This window comes from Trachurus trachurus, assembly GCF_905171665.1.
Source record: "Trachurus trachurus genome assembly, chromosome: 22".
Taxonomy (NCBI): Eukaryota; Metazoa; Chordata; class Actinopteri; order Carangiformes; family Carangidae; genus Trachurus; species Trachurus trachurus.
The window spans coordinates 12,066,562-12,083,705 of NC_139907.1; the positions used below are offsets into that span (position 1 = coordinate 12,066,562).

Sequence of the window (17,144 nt, forward strand, 5' to 3'; positions counted from 1 at the left end):
ACGCACCACAGTTACTCACAGCCTCTCTCACACACACATGTATACACAGACGCACACACATACACATACACATACACACACTGACACACATACATCCACACATGCACACACACTGGAGCACTGAAACGAGGCAGACCTGGAAAACCGGGACGCTTCAATTAAGCGCTCCTCATTCTCGCTCCCTGGCGTGGACGTTTTTAATTTTTCATCACCAGCGTCCAATTGGATTTCTCCTCATGTGGCTTTAGTGTGTGTCTGTCTGTATGTGTGTGTGCATGTTATTTGACGCATAGAGCCCGAGCGCTGCTGCTGCTGAGGTGTGTGTTTGAGCAACTGGAGCGTGTTTTCGGAGATGAAGATAACCGCTTGGTGAATGGGATTCACCAACACACGGGCGACGCTACCTTTCCCCCATCTTGACAAGCTCGCTCGTCCTTCCGTCGGCGAGATTTGCGCACACGAAACCGGAGCCGGTGTCTGCGCTCTGCGGGGCCGGGCGCTCGTCGTCTGGGAGGAGTAGGGAGTAGGGAGGATGGAGGCGTTTTTTACAGAGGTAAGAATATGTGTCACTATTATCGAGCCAAACATTAATGACAGATTGAGCTTTGACTGCGTGATATTGCCTGGATTTGCACCGATGCATGTGCATTATATGCTGCAAGGTGCTTTTTTCCCCTCCCTCCCTCTACGATCTACATCGGGTTTGGTCAGGGCAGGTGTTGCTTTGCTTCTGTCGACTGGAACCATTCCTGACCGACCCCCCCTCCCCTGCAAAAAAAAAAGCACAAGGACCAGGCCTGTCTCGTTGCGTTTGCATGCATTTATCGATTGGAAAAAAATAAACAAATTCTCTGTTATTTGATTATTATTATCTCTGCAGAGCATCAGGGCCGTGGTTGGTGAATTAATTCAGAGCAGAGCCGTGGATAAATTGGCCAAACGAGGGCTGACATGGGCTTTTGCATCCATAAAGCTGGCTCTCGGATTAAAGCCAATCTGTTAACAGAGGGGTAGACCGGTGTCGGCCGCCAGCAACAGCCCCACTCACACACATGCTACTGATGCCAAGACACAATTTCCAACAGTCACAATTTCTGCTACTTTTTTTTTTCTCAGTGCACTGGGGATGGGACGGATTCATGGGTGGGTATGGCCCGGTTACATGGCTGGGCTGCGGGAATTGGAGGAGGGGGTGGATGAGGAGGGGGAGGGTGGGTATAGGGGAAAGTCGAAGAAGGAGGAGCAGGATGAGGGATATTTGGACGTGTGTGAATGGAATAGGTGAAGACAGGAGGGAGGTGAATGGTTAATAACTGGCATCATAATTGAATATTAAGGTGGTTATTAATTCACTCTCCACATTCACTGCACATTCTTCCACTGCCTCCTCTGCTTAGTGACTGTTAAGCTCTCACCTACATCATCCTGGGATTTATTTGACCAACCTTTGTTGTTGTTGTTGTTGTTGTAAAAGCGAGATTGATCATTGAGATCCTCAGTGTCCCATGTTTTCACCTTCTGCTTTACATTTCGTATTATTTTTTTTAGGAGATGCAAGCCCAGTCCCACCTCCTCCCTTTCTCCTCCATGTAATTTGTGTTTTGGTCCACACACATTAGTAGCACGTGCACACACGAATACACACATGCATGCATACAATCTGATGAAACACCATCTTGTCCACTGCCTTTGATTCCAATATCCGTCCTCTCCAAGCTACTTATCTTCCCCCCTCTTAAGTTAATCTGATATGGGTTTAAATGCCTCTCACATTGGCAGTGATGTCATGCCATTTATTGCTCTCTGTGGGAGCAGTAGTAGCGTGGGTGAGGTCCATGCATGGTGAGCTCTGGTGTCCATGCATGGTCCTTCGTTTTCTAGCTGTTGCTGAGGAATGCAGCATTGAGTTCTGCCAGTAAAGTGTCATATTAATAATTAACTAAAAGTAGAAATGATGACATGACACAACCATGACGAGCCTCAGGATGATTATACAGCAAGAGTGATTCGGTACAATCATCTCTCTTGCTCCATTTCCCACCAATCTGTCTGTATTATATTGATCATAACATTGATTCACAGACCACCACATAACCCCACAGCCCCACACAGCACAGACTCTGAAAGCATATGTGAGACCTGAAAGTGGAGTTACTTATTGAGTTATATGATCAGGCTCACAGGCCTGATACCCAGAAATATGACTTCATGCAGCGGGGCTCTATGTAATCAGTCCTCTTGGGAGGTGTTGGTCCAAAATGCACTTAGTTTCATTCCTCTGTTGTCCTCACCACTCCATCCCCTCAATCTCATATCCCAGCTGCATTCCTCTAGCCTATTTGCCGCTCTCTATCCTTTAAACCATAAAGAGTGAACAGCTGACCCCTCTCTCTGTCTGTCTCTCAGCCCAGGCAGAAAACATGCTAGCTGGCCAGCCAGCCAAGCATGAAATGTCAGGTGGCATTAGAATATTGTATAATCCCCTCATTTCCAAAACATGTTGGTCCAAAGTGGAATATGGTAGTTGTAGTGACACAAAGTGCTCAAACAAAAACCATAATCAATTCCTTTTTGGTTACAATAGCTATAAAAATACACATTCAGGTCAAACGTTAGAGGATGCTACTGGAGATAGACTGACAAACTTAGAGGGACATTAACATAAAATGTAGACAACTGGTTATAAGAATCGGATCCCGTGATGACTTTCCTGTGAAGGCTTCACCTTTTCTCAGGCTGTTTTACTTCAAACATGGAAAAGAAGCAAACTGCAGTCCCAAATGTGGCAAAGCTTTTTCATAAGTACTCATAAAAGCATTAAGATTGTAGATGCCTTAAGGAAATGCTAGCTTTTTGAACTAGGCCTACTCTAAATCAGATTGCACTATTCATTATAGGAATTTCGCAGTAAATACTGTAGACATATGCAAATCTGCTAAGTAAACTTGTTACCACGAGTCCTTTTATAAAATTGGTTTACATTTTGTAGGGCAATTTTGTTTCAAGTTGTTTAGTGTGAGTGGGAAACATGATGCTAACTTGGCTGATGTTGGGTCAGTTCTGTTGTTCTCAGAATCTAGTTTGACATGTAGCCTACTGTCTTACTTTTGCGACATGTAAATCAGAATCTCTCTGGTTTACGGCATTACTTAATAACATTTTTGATCAAGTGTCAGGTCAGATATAACAAACATCTCCTAAACCTTACTGTATACAGGGAATGTATTTGCAAGCTAATGTTAGCTTATCATTTGGTTCAGTTGGCTATATAGAAGTCCCATCCCACAAATAATATGACAATTTGAAATGTCACTCAAAATTTCAAGCATCAGGTCAGATGGGTTGACTTCATTGATTACATTGATTTAATTCGTCAGTCTAAACATAAGCAAGCTGATGTCATCACAGTCAGTTGGTTCATTTGGCCGCCGGGTGTAAATAAAGTGCCGCAGGGATGATGTACTTTTGTAGGCCAGAGGTTAGCATCACTCTCGTTCCCTGGACAAAAACACAGTGGGAATTTTTCATTTCTCTTTGCTGCAGAAAATGAGCTCTGTGACAAACAAGAAGTTTATGGTGCCTAGATGTTTTATTATGCAAGATGATCTTCACAAATCAACACCACTTTTGACTTGAGGAGTGAAAAGCTAATGTTGGCGCGAGCCTGGGGATCACAAGTGCAACACTGCTAACTAACTCATCTCTACATAAAAACGAGTTTCTGTGGTGCAGTCTGTTGTAATGGACTGATCTCCAACTTTTAGCTTAGAAACAGATGATGCACCTGATCTCTGGCCTACTATAGTTTGATTTCACTTTTTCTCTAAATTGTTGTATTTACAATCACAGTTAGAGCATTGCCCAAATACTTTGAAACACTTTACAGATTGTCAAATGGATGAGAAGTCCTTCAATGGGAATGTACAGTAAACATCTGCCACAGTAAATGTGAAAACCCCACTAGCTGATGTGATATGACTTAAAGACTGAAACCACAGCAACCACTTAATGGACCTCACAATAGACCTTGAAGTTAAGCCTATAGTGTTTTCTGTATTCAATACTAGAATTGACTAGCACAGAGCTTAATTGTTTGACAGGGCAGAAAATTGTCTCCACTGAGATATAAAATTGGCAAATACAGTGGGTACATCCTGTATAGCAGGACAGGGCAAAGAATAAAAACAATGCAGAGATGTCTTTGTAGTTATACTTTCTCCATTAGGATGTCTTCTTTTAAATCTGGCGTGGGAGGGAAGCTGCACATCTACCGGCAACCTTGACCTTCTCAACCCTGTGTTGAGGTGACAACACTGTGTTGTAACGACTGTCCCATTTACCAGGAAGCTGTGCGTTGAAGTGCTCCGTGCGCTAAACACCTGAAGCTCTGTGTGTTTGTGTGTATGACAGGGAGGTAGATGGCATTTGGTCTCAGGGGTGGCATTTTGTGTTTGTGTTAGTGTGTGTGATAGGTTGGGACTGGATTACAGGTGCACAGCCACCACGAACTGATAACCAGGAGACAGACAGGTGTGAATGTGGAGAGAGCAGCTTTGGCGATGCAGTGACACATTATCTCAAACCTGCTGTCACTGCTGCTTAATCATATCTGCCTGTTTATAGCCTCACTTTATGTCCTGTCCCCTTCCCCGGTCAACACTCTGCATCTCTTGGTCCCTCTGGTGCTTTCCCTTAGGTCGTAAATTATTATTTACATCTGCAATTTGCCGAGTGGCCACTCTTATACCACACTGAGATGGAGCAATGAAATCTTTCTCACACTGAAGTTGATTTTTCATGCAAAAATCTTGCTGTGCATTGAAATATTAATCACCTGCATGCATTCTGTACGGCTGCTCGCATGTAAGCCGTGAAAGATTCATGCAAACGCGGCGATATAAGCTGCGGCTTCCATGTTTGTGACTTTTTTTGCAGCAACACTCACTCGTTCCTTTTGTGCAATGCATTTTGACACACAAAGCTTGGGGTGAAAGTTGCAGCCACCGTGCTCATCAATTGTGGTCCATATTATGCAGGATTTGATATAAGGTGCATACTGAAGGAAGATGGTTCAGTGGAGGGAAGGTAACAGTCACTGGAGATGTGTGACCTATATTCTGCAGCTCCAAACACATTTGTTCTGCTCAGGAGCTGCATCAGCTCCGCTTCTCCCTCTCCCTCTCGCTCTCTCTTCTCTTCTCCCTTCCCTCTGATGCTCTCTCTCTCCCTGCGGCCACTCTCTTGGTGCTTCTCCATCTCGCTCAACCGACTGCTTTCAGCGATGCTCTGCCAGTCCCTCTCCTCCTTCTGGCGTTTTTCCAGCACTGTTTCTCCACTCTTCCACATCTCCTCCTATTCTTGTAGGAGGAGATGTTGCTTGTTCCTGCAAGTAGTTGTGAGACTACAGCTCAAATTATAGTGAAGCTGCATATTAGTGACTTTGAATAAAGCGTCATTTCAAATATGACTGAAAATTTAACTTTAGATTTTAATTATGTTTTCTTGACTATGATGATTTTGGATTCTAAAATCAGTAGCCTACAATATCCAATATCTTCAAAAAGACAACTCAGAATATTATAAACAAAGACACACAATATCATACAAAATAGATAGATAAATAAATACATTAGAATATATGATAGCATTTCCAACAATCCTCTGCATCCAAACACCATTTCCCAGCATCCACCAGCGCTTAGACGAAAGAGGCTGTTTCCATGGCTCCCTTGCTTCCACACTGTTGCCGTGGAGTCTTGTTGCCAGGGTGCCAGGGTTGGGGGTGGGAGTGTGCGACTGTAGTTTTAATCCAAGATGAGAGAGAATGTGATAATTAGCAGACTGTTCAAAACTGGTCTCTCCAAGAGGATTTGCACTGTACAAACACACACTTGCACATGCGCACGCACACACACAGACACACGAAAACAACATTAACAGCTGCTTCTATCTCCCGCCTTTATCCCTGCTTGTAATTTAGCTGTAGACTCTGATCTGGTTTACTTTGGATAAATCATTCATGTGTTTGTTTTGGAATTCAGGACAGGTTAAAAGGTTATCTGTCCAAAGCCTCAGATATTCAGATTTTCCAGAATAACAGTAAAGCAACCGAACGGGGAACATGCTGCGCTTTTGCACCTAAGACTCTTGGCACTATCTGTGTACAGTAACTGTGTCAGCTTTGATCTGATGGCTTCTGTGTGTGCTCGTGTGTGTCTATGTGTGTGTATGTGTGTAGGGGTTTATGTGCTACATTCGGAAATTGAATGAACTGATCACAGAATCACAAGTTTGAAGTAAATACATCTCATTTTGTTAAAATATTGTATATATGTAACAAGGGCTACAATTTATGATCATTTGATTTTTTGAATGTGATTATTTTCTTGTTTCATCTACTGAATGTTTAACCTAAAAAAATGTCATAAAATAGTCCAAACAACAGCTAAAAACCCAGAGATTTTCAGTTTACAATCATACATGAGAGAGAAAATCATCAAATTCTCACATCTGAGGGTGGGACCCAGCAAAATTGAATTATCAGTTAAAATACAAATTGTTGCAGATCTGTAACAGTGAACAGTATCTCATCATTTCTAGTGACAAGGCTTGGTGCAGAGTTTTCAGGGGGATCTACCATGAAGTTTAAGATGTTCTTCGGTAGAAGTCCACTGTAGATGAAGCAGAGGTTCATCTCCTACATTAAACACCCACAGTGAGCATTGTGAAAAATAATTTCATTTAAAAGCAGATGAGTTAGGTTTAGGTGAATGGATATGAGTGTGTGAATTTTCAAAATGCAACATTGCTCTAAATAGCAGTGAGCCACCGTATAAAACCTCTAAATAGAAGGATAGTTTTATTGCGTGCATGAGGCAGAGATCCTTCTGATTCATATTTACTTGTGACTTTTAGTGGGTTTTATTTCGCACTTTCAGTGTTGAATTTCCACTGTAATCCCTCTCACTGACAGATGTGACTCATATAGGACAGGTTAAACACACATGCACGCACTCACACACACACACACACACACACACACACACACACACACACACACACACACACACACACACACACACACACACACACACACACACACACACACACACACACACACACACATGCACGCTGTTACTCCCCTTCCAACAGACATAATCTGCTGAAAGCTTTTAATGTTCCATTAAAGGTGATTGTATTATCACCTTTAATGGAATATTACTGACATGATTTAGCTCTCCAACACGGGCCGGGCTGTGTAAATAGATCTGAGAGCTGTGTCACAGTAATGTTGCAAAAAAAAAAGGAAAAGTCACATACGAATTCATCTGCCACATCATGGCTGTCATGCAATAGTGCAATGTGTGAGGTGGCTAACTACACTTTGACTAAATGCCTCCATAATGTAGCGGTATGTCCAATGGGATTGTGACATCTTCTACAGACAGGTATATATATTATGGCAATAATTTTACTTTTACAAAAACAGTGGAGAATTTTTTCCCTGGTTATATACAGTATATCTATTGTAACCCCACTGCCACCAATAAAAACCTTAAGTATGGCACAAAATAAGCCTTTGTGAGGAGAATAGGCTACATATTGGATACAAATATGAGGTCTGAATATCAATATTAGTTGGTACGGCAAGGTTTGTGGCTAGAAATTGAAATTTTTTAGGTGAATGTGTGATGAAAATTGAGTTATCATCAAAACAGGTGACACGTGATAATGGTACAGTTCAAAGTGAATGAGAAATTGGTTTGGGCCTAACGCTGTTCATGTGAAAAGTGACAGAAATGGTGGCATAAGATACTGAAAAAACCCAGAGTCACCTCTAAGTGGAATTGGAAGTTGTTTATTTGACATGGAAACTTGAGGACCATTCAGCACTTTCTTTTTTTTTTTTTATAAATCTTTTTATTCGGTTTTTTGTTCACATACAACAACAATTCACACATACAGTGTATGCATTAAATCTTATAAGAAAATTAGCAGTTGGTAGTCTTACACAATGTATTTTGAAAGCAACAACAATCGTAAACTGAGCCAGAACTGCTCCTATGAACTATTATTAACCCTTTCCCCTTCCCACCCACTGTTTGATAAAGGAAAAGAAAGAAAGACACATACAGAAAAAAAGAAAGAAGAAAAAACATTATTGAAATCACATATTGAAATAAATAAAATTCGAAATAAATAATTAAATAAATAATTAAAAATAAAGGGGGAAAAAATAAAAGAGGTTGGGGGGGGGGGGGGGGGGGGGGGCATCTAGTCACTGTCTGGGTGAATAATAGTTCTATCTAAGTACTCCAAGAAGGACTGCCAGGTTTTGTTAAAGGCATTATCAGAACCCACCAGTGAAAATCTAACCTTCTCAAACTTGATATGAGTTAGGACCTCTCTAAGCCAGCTATTGTGTGAAGGTGGAAGAACATGTTTCCATTTAACATTCAGCACTTTCACTCATTAACCTGAAGATATTAGAGAGCTTCCACATATGTATTTGTTAACATGACTCAGCTTGAAGGCACCATGTCACTTCAATTACAACAGCTACACAAAGAATGGACAAGGACCATATTTGCTCTCCTCCTCTCGCTTGATTAATTGCGCTCTCTCACCTGATTAATTGACATTAAGCACTTACAACCACACCCACATCCACTCCACTATCAGACATCCATCACAGGGAGAGCACAGGCTGGATTTGTGGTGCAGCCCATTGTGATCTTTATTCTGTCTTTAGGTGGCAAAACATTGATTGCATCAAAGAGAGAGAGAGGCAGCTCGATGTAGAAGATATTCTCATGTAACTGTTGATTCTTTTGCTGCTTTATCATTGTGGTTGAAGTAATGATTGTTAATGAGTTTGCTAAAGCTGACAGCCAGACCTAGACAAACACAAACACACACACGGTCACACGCACACATTCAAAGTCAACCCTTAATGCACCCCTGACCTTTGGTCTCTAGAGATCCCACTGTGTCCTCCCACCTCCATGCTGGTCATTAGTTATCTTCCATTAGCTGGGGACTGGTCAGCTGTTTAGATCATCATTTATTCATTTGTGTCTCACTTGTGTCATTTTGTGTCTTCTTCAACCTCCTCTGCTTCTCTAACCATTTGTACATTTTGAGCATTTACACAATCGCCTCATCCTGTCTCCGTCTTTTCTGCTTCCCCGTCCTTTCTGTCTTCTCTCCTCTGTTCTCCTGTCAGCGGATGACAGCCACATTGTCAAATCTGTGCATGTGTGTCAGTTTGTTTTCTTTTTGCTTTTACCTTTAATTTCTTTTTTCTTCTTTTTTTCACTAGTAAATCATGCATGAGATCCAGACTACATTGTGTAACATGCTAAACTATGAGGCTCAACATCAGGGTGTTAGTTGCATGTCATTATATGCTTCATAAGTTAAACATCAGACTGAATGATGCTATAGCATGTGGCTGGATGTTGAAGATTACTACCAGGATGTAAATGAAATAGATACAGCATATAAAGGCAGAAGCACATTATTAGCTTCTGTCATTCAAAGATCCATCTTCTTATGCATATGCGTGTAGCCTCCCTGAATTTGTGTTTTAAAAAAAAGAACTAAAGTTTTCTCTTAATTTTGTTTTTAACTCAAATGAGCTATTTGTTTGCCACATAGCCAAGTAATAGCCTAATAATAGCATGTTAAATTAGCAGTAAATCATGTGTGTAACTGTAATCTCTTATTAAAAACCTCAGATATATATTTATCTTTCATCACATAGTATCAAGACCTGTGTGCAGAAGGAAAAGCAGCAAAGTTGATTACACCAAGAAGAAAAATGGAAGAATTATTAAGAAAATCACAAACATCTAATAATCTTTCATTAGTGAGCACACAAAAGAGATCATCCCCAGAGCATTTGGCCCAGACGCCTGAACAGCTGCATGTGTGTGTGTGTATATGTGTGTGTGTGTCTGATAAAGGCCTTGTTTCTGCTCAAGTGATTACATGGACGCCCGTGCCATTTGATTGAGGCATCGCCCTGGAGACGGTCTCTGATGAAGGACCCCTGCCTCTGAGAGACTCTCATGGTCCAGTAAACACCTCCACATACGCGCACGTCACAAACTTCAAACATTCAACAGATACTCAACTGGAGAGTCATCTCAGGGAGAGGTGTTGGTGTGAGAGGTTGGAGACGGCTCTTAGCAAATAAAAGAATGAAGTTGATGCTGAACTTTGCTTCTTCTAGGCTGTTAAGAAAACAGCTGTTTGTGTTGATGATGAGATGTGAATTGGTGATGCAGTTGCCAATGGATCGTGTTCATAAAAGGTTCCTGTGCTTTAAAGGGTTTTTCTGATGACAAGGATTCTACAACCCAGAGACAGTTCATTCATAATCTATGTTGTCAGAAAATCAAACGAATAACTGTCAAACACAGCCACTATGAAAACCTCTATGTGAATTTGGTTCATGTGAATTGTATTTCATCAAACTGATTTCATCAAACTGATTGTGCCACACGATACTTACATTGTACTAGCATGAAATTTTAATTTGACCATCATCAAAAATACGAGTCAGTGTGAATATCCAGGTTGTATGTTGATACAGGTTAACACCTTATCCTTTGTTGGTGCAGCAGATGTTTAATGACAAATGCATATAGATTATCAGAAACATAGACACTGTTAGAGGGATGAATAACCATTTTCTCTTGTCTTGAATGTTAAAAACCAGGATAAGACTCAAACTTGTTTATTTTGTTTGGTTTTCTTGCATGTAAACACACCCAATTAGCTCTTCAAAGAGCTATTTCAAACGGAGGGTTAAATGAAGCATGAATCTGAAATTGTTCTGCTTCATATTCGTCCCGAAACAGACAAATCTGATGTTTCCAGAACAGCTGGGTTTCCCCGGTTTGAACAAGTGATGCATTCATCCAGTCAAATGGAAGACGGATAAATGTCTGAAAGAAGATATAAAGCTATCATTCATCCAGTGAACTCTGCGTAGCTTACTTGGAAGTACATGTACTGTTTTTACATTTGACTATGGACAATTGAACAAAAGCACTAATTAAATATTCATTATTGCTCAAATGAACTCAGAGAGTTGCTTATGTGGAGCTGAATGTTTTTAGTTTTTCTTTTCCACTCCTGCTGGCCTGAGTGCAGGGTCTGAGATGTGAGGTCGGGGGTCACGTTTAAGGGTGAAGTGACAATTGAGGTCAGTTGAGGTTTAATGGAGCTTGACGAAAAGATGATGGACGGAGCTGGAGGCCGAGGGGGTTTGGACTGAGGCTCCGGTTTGAATTTCAGTGTGAAAAACGTAAACATTTTAACACGAAGAAAGACACCCAAGTTTGTTGTCATGCATGGCCATTCCTGCCTGTCTGGGCCAGTAATTGCCGGGGGGAGGGGAGGAGGACACAAAGAGGAGGGGGGGCGGCGTAGGTGGGTGTAGGTTGTAGTCCTGGCAGGTCATTTATAACCGTCTATCTGCTCAGGAGATTGCACATGGCTCAGGCAAACTACATCGATCTGGGACTGTGGAAGAACAGAAACAGAAAGCAAAAAAAAACATACATTATATTCTGCTTTATGGAGACAGTGAGAAGAAAACAGGGGAAAGAAAGAAGAGTCGGTGTATACTATGTATTTGTGCGCCGTGAGTGGGCTTCAGGGCCAGTGATAAAGGACTAGTGTTGAAGCTTTAAGTGGGGTCAGGGGTCTTTTTTATCAGTTAAAACAGGATGAAGTGAAGTACTGGTGAGTTTTGAGCATGGAGCCTCAGGCTGGTGAGGTCATCAGGTCAAGTCACGGCATCATCACCTTTGTAAGCGCTCTCTGTGTTGGAATCTGACGGGCTGGAGTTATGGACGAAGAAGGCCGGGAGAGAGAGAGAGAGAGAGAGAGAAGATCTAGAGGAGCGATGAGGAGGCTATATATAGAGAGTTGCTGAGGAGAGAACAAGAGAGAGAGAGCAGAAGAGGCTCTTGAATTTTTCAGTTGCCAGAGTGATTCTAGATGTATGAGGCTTCGTTTATGCAAAGATTACAGTGAATTAGCATTAAAAGAAACATGCAGTGAATCGTGGAGCTCAGAATAACACTGTTGGAGACATAAAAACACAACACCATTGTAATGTGCACTAATTTGATGGCACTAGCTGTTTTCATTTATGGGAGTGTTAGTTTATCCTAAATCTATCCCTGTTTTCCAGTTGTCAAAGTGCAAAGTAAGAAATAATATAATTTCTCTTACAAATGAAAAGCTTAAACAAGATCCCAGCACAAATCAGTACACTCTGGGGTTTATGTAAAACAGATGTTTCTGGGCTACTGACATTACTGAGTCAGTTCTTTGATTTAATAGTTCCTCTCCACAGTGCGTGTTAGATTGGCCTCAGTTTGTGCCATGACAGCACTTATTGCTCCTCTGACGGTATTTTCTGAATCCTTAAAGACTAAGAACAATCACATTTGTGCAGTATTGTTGTAACATTATCAAAATAGTAATGTATTCAATGTAAAATGTTTTTAAAGAAACATCTATATTAGGGTTGCACAATTAATTGCAATGTAATGGAAATTGCAAAATGGCCAAGTGCAAAATCCAAATCACAGGAAGAAAAAGCAAATGTTGCCCCAGTTCACTCAACTCAAATCACATAATGATGTTAAATCAACGTTAAATGACTATTATCCTGTAAATACCACCATGCAGACATGATATATACTCTATATGTGTGTAACTGAGGGTTACTGGGTTGCTGAGATTAGGACATGTTGAGGCAAGTCTAATTCCAAATTATGGTGCTGTTTGTAGACAGCGTCTGTACCTCTGATGATTAAAAGAGTTAATGTTTGGAGAAAGGGAGCTGTGTTAAAACCAAAGCCAAGAGCTTTCAGACAGTCTCTCCCCTAAGCCTTACCTTGAGCTACCCAACGGTGTGTATATATAGATACTGTATGTGTGTGAATGATTTCTGCCTGGTTTAGCTCCATAGCCCGGGGCACGACTGGTTTTGTATTATCATATCAGAGTGTGTGTGTCAGACCGAGTGCAAGAAAAACGCTAGAAACAAAGAGAAAGAGAGAAAAGGAATGCTGCTCTCTTCCCTCAGAGACACACGTCTGGTGTCTTTTAATGGCTCAAAGCTCCTCTCAGGCTTCACACCTGAGTATTTTATCAATATTTCCTCAATACTTCATCAATATATAAATACTTTGGTTAAAACTTGAAATGCCAGTCATAGAGCGTCTATAATCCACTGTGTGGGTTTTATTCGTGAAAAATGTGTTCATGAAAATGAAAAGTTCTAATAGTTGTAGTCCATTAAATTATCTTTACAGTACTCGTCGCTTTTCCTCTAGTCGCGTTTCTTTCTCTGTCACTTCCACTTCCACTCTCTCTCTCTCCACTATTATGCTTTGCCCTTTTTATGGGGTTAGAGGTCAGAGGTCAGTGGCTGTGTGAAAGATCGTTTTGTCTGTGTGTAAAGGGCCAGGAAGAGCACACTTCCTCTGACCCTACACACACACACACACACACACACACACACACACACACACACACACACACACACACACACACACACACACACACACACACGTAGAGTTCGAGCACTGTTGCTTCACCTTGATAGAAAATCCAGATGTTGCAGTCTTTGTCTCCCATTAAACACATCTGTCTGTGCAGCCATGCACACAGATCACACAGATCAGCTCCGGTTGAAATGTATGGTAGTTTATTTACTGTAACTTGTCAAACACAAACTAGTTTGAAGTCTGATATGTATGAGTCTTAAAATAGAATAATTTATCAGACTGAAACTAATGATCATTTCATTCATTGATCAATCTGTCGATTAGTCTGTCCTTTAATCAGTTTTAAGAAGATGAAAATATTGGGCATTTTTGCCTGAAAAATGAGTACAGTGTTGAACTCACTGTCAAAATAATCCACAAATTAATTACTGTAATTGTACACGTCTCTTCTCTACAGGAGGTGGACACACTGCACTGTCAGTTGTGTTTTTAAACGCCAACATCTATGAAGTTTTTATGAGCTGTAATGGTGGCAGTGATCACAGAAGCAGGAGGTGATAATCTTGTATCTAAACTCTGCTGAGACCTTCAAGTTGTTGCTGCTCAGCTGCTGCTCAGAGAAGTTGTTGGCTTAGCACTGAAAACCTGTGCTCTGGTCACTAGGGGGGTTCATGACTTTACGTAACCAAATGCTCCTTTTTTTTTGTACACTGCCTAACTCCAGTCTCTGTTGGTGTGTTTGTGTGATCCAGGGGGCCCGAGTCTGGGTCAAAGAGAAGGAGCAGTTCCTTCCCGCCACTGTAAACTCCTGTGGAGATGGAACCCTCGTGGTCACAACCGACTATGGAGAGGTAAGAAATGTGCACATACTGAACACGCTCACACTGCAACACCTGTCTTCTCTGATTATGTGTTCAAATGCAGCAAAGCAAAGTATTGCACTCCTCACAAGTTCTGTAAACTGCAACATTTGATGTTGCAATCTTCATGCATCTTCATGCAACATCAAGCTTTGTTGAACAACACCCTATTAGTAACTGGTATTTGTACTGATTTACATACAGTTGAATACATTTTAGTGTTGAGCCACATATGAATAACACATGTGGCTCAGGGCAAACCTGGCTTATTCACAGATTGTTTCAATGAAAGAGTTTTTGAAAATATGTGGGTTGTATTAATACCTTTTTGTTATAGAGTTGAGTACAGAGAGATGACAGGAAATGAGGGGAGAGAAAGAGCGAGTTGGAGAACCTCCAACTGAGGATGTTGTTGTTTATGGTTGCCGTCTTAAACCCTAAGGCCATCAAAATACTCAGAATACACCCATTTTCCATTGAATTGATGATGATCTGGAAGAAATATTAAAAAATACATGCAGGGGGCCAAACATTACTTGTTTATGTGATGTTTATTTAGCAAACATACTGTAATTATTTCAAACCCAATGGGATAAGTAAATTGTGTCAGCATCAGATGACGGATGAGCCAAAGCTGTAGTCAGTTGTGTGGACTGTGCATTTGTACGCGTTTAAAGGTTAGAGTAAAGGTGAAGCAGCTGTGCAGGTTCATCTTCTCCTGTGTGGATCAATAGAAACTCCTGGTCATGATGCTCCACTTCCCTGCCCTCCCTCCCCCAAGTTTCTCCTCTTCCTCCTCATGCATATGCAAAATTAATCTCTGACACACATTCAGCCTCAGGAGAAGAGCCAGAATGGATGGAGAGTGTTATGGGAGCACAAACGCACATGCTTGTTTCAGGATGTCAGATGTCAGAGCAGCATCGCCTACCCCAACCCCAACCCTTTAACTCCACACCCCCCTGCCAAAATAATGGAATTGAATGTTTAAATCTCATTAAGGATGCGTGTGTGTGTGTGTGTGCTCATCTAATCTGTATCAGAGCAAGAACATGCACACATTGCTCTTTGGATTTAGTGTTTTTTTTTTTTTGATGGCTGATGTGTTTCACACACACATGCATGCGCTCCAGTTGGCAGCATTTAGATGGAGCTAATAATAGACTTGGCTCTTTGGCCCCAATTCAAGCATCTCAGTACTCCATTTATACTCCCAAAGAACATCCACATCTGCCCTCTCTCCCTCTCAGATATACAATGAAGTTGTGCTTTGCGGCCTTTAAGACATAAAATGGCCACATGCTGCTCTAAAAGCATCGTCTTTTGATGTAGCGGTAGCCCTGGAGTTCCTGTTCAGGGACAGCGCAGGGACTGACAGACTTTTCCCAAAATAGAGGATTGGTTATAGGAGCAGGAATTCTCTTTGCTCTGGATTATGAATGTCCTCAACCTCCCCCCCAGCCCCCATCCAGCTCTTCCCACCTCCCTCCACCCTCCTGTCTCTGGCAGCTGTTGGTGTTTAAATGTTAGCTCTGCAGGAGCTGGTGAATATTTGATAGAGAATCAGCAGGAAGTGGGGTTACAACAGGATCTGACCCATGCAACAGTCCTGGGAACCCCATCCAACCCTGTTGCTCTGCTCTGCTTCCCTATGATGTTGGTTATGAATAATATTTTATTTCAGTGACCACAGAGCAGAGTAAATCCTTGACACATTTTTAAAGGGATATTTCAACATTTTGGCAAATCCGCCTGTTGCCATAATCCCTATAGTTTTAGGAGTAGGTTCATTACCTTTAATTGTCTGTGCATGCTGTTTTTTTAAATCGGTGGGGCAGAGACGCAATGGAGGCGCACATTATTTTCCACATTTCCCTCATCAAACTATACACAATCCAACAACTCCAAAACTGCCTTGAAAACAACACTGTCTCGTAATTTTACATTATTACAAGCGTGGTGAATGTGCTGGTCACAACTTCTCCACGAGAGCGTTTTGGAGTTGTTGGATTGTGTATTTGATAAGTTGATGAGAGAAAGGCGAAAATACCGCTCGCCATGCAGAGCCCACGTCTCTGCCCCGCCGATCTAAAAACTGCTTCACCGACAATTAAAGGTAATGAACCTACTCCAGACTATAGGGATATGGCAATAGGCGAATTTGCCAAAATGTTGAACTATCCCTTTAAAAACAGCAAAAAAAAAATGTAAATGCCAGGTAGAACAGAAAACATGCAAAATTTAAAAGCATTTTGCTGTCTCTTTTCCTCTTTTTTTTGGCACTAGTTTTATTTTTCCACTGACCCGTTCTCTCTCGTACCGTCTTCCCGGCTCTTCTGTCAGACTAGTTCTTTAATCTACACTCCCTGACCCAGTTCAACACATTCACCAGTTCTGGGTTACAATGCTGCGGCTGCAGAACTACTACCCTTCATGTTAAATTAGCACAACCCTTAAGTACCAGGGGTGTATACCTTTACATCATTCATACTCCATTTTCGCCTGCTTTTCACAGGCAGTATCCAAGCATGCTAATGCACAACCATTCATGTAGGTACTGTAGGCAGTGATGCAGGGCTGATGGTTTGTGGTTTGTTTTTGCTGTACTGTTCTCTCATAGAAGTAATTTTTGACTTACAGCTGACTTCATCATGTTATGGAGGGCTTTTGCCAACTGCAGCAGTTTCAGTCTTTGCATAGTATGACATCTGCACAATGCAAAGCATTAAGCCAACGAATCCTCAAA

General features: G+C 41.5%; 1 protein-coding gene across 1 annotated transcript in view; it reads left to right on the forward strand.

Annotated features, from left to right (window-relative positions):
• Positions 1-532: 532 nt before the first annotated feature.
• Positions 533-17,144, forward strand: part of myo10l1 (myosin X, like 1) — a gene marked incomplete at both ends in the record, with an annotated part of 43,854 nt that continues 27,242 nt past the window's right edge. The window contains 2 exons of the mRNA XM_083998571.1: positions 533-553; positions 14,291-14,389. Of these exons, the coding sequence (XP_083854697.1) occupies positions 533-553; positions 14,291-14,389 (120 nt within the window). The remainder of the gene's footprint in view (positions 554-14,290; positions 14,390-17,144) is intronic.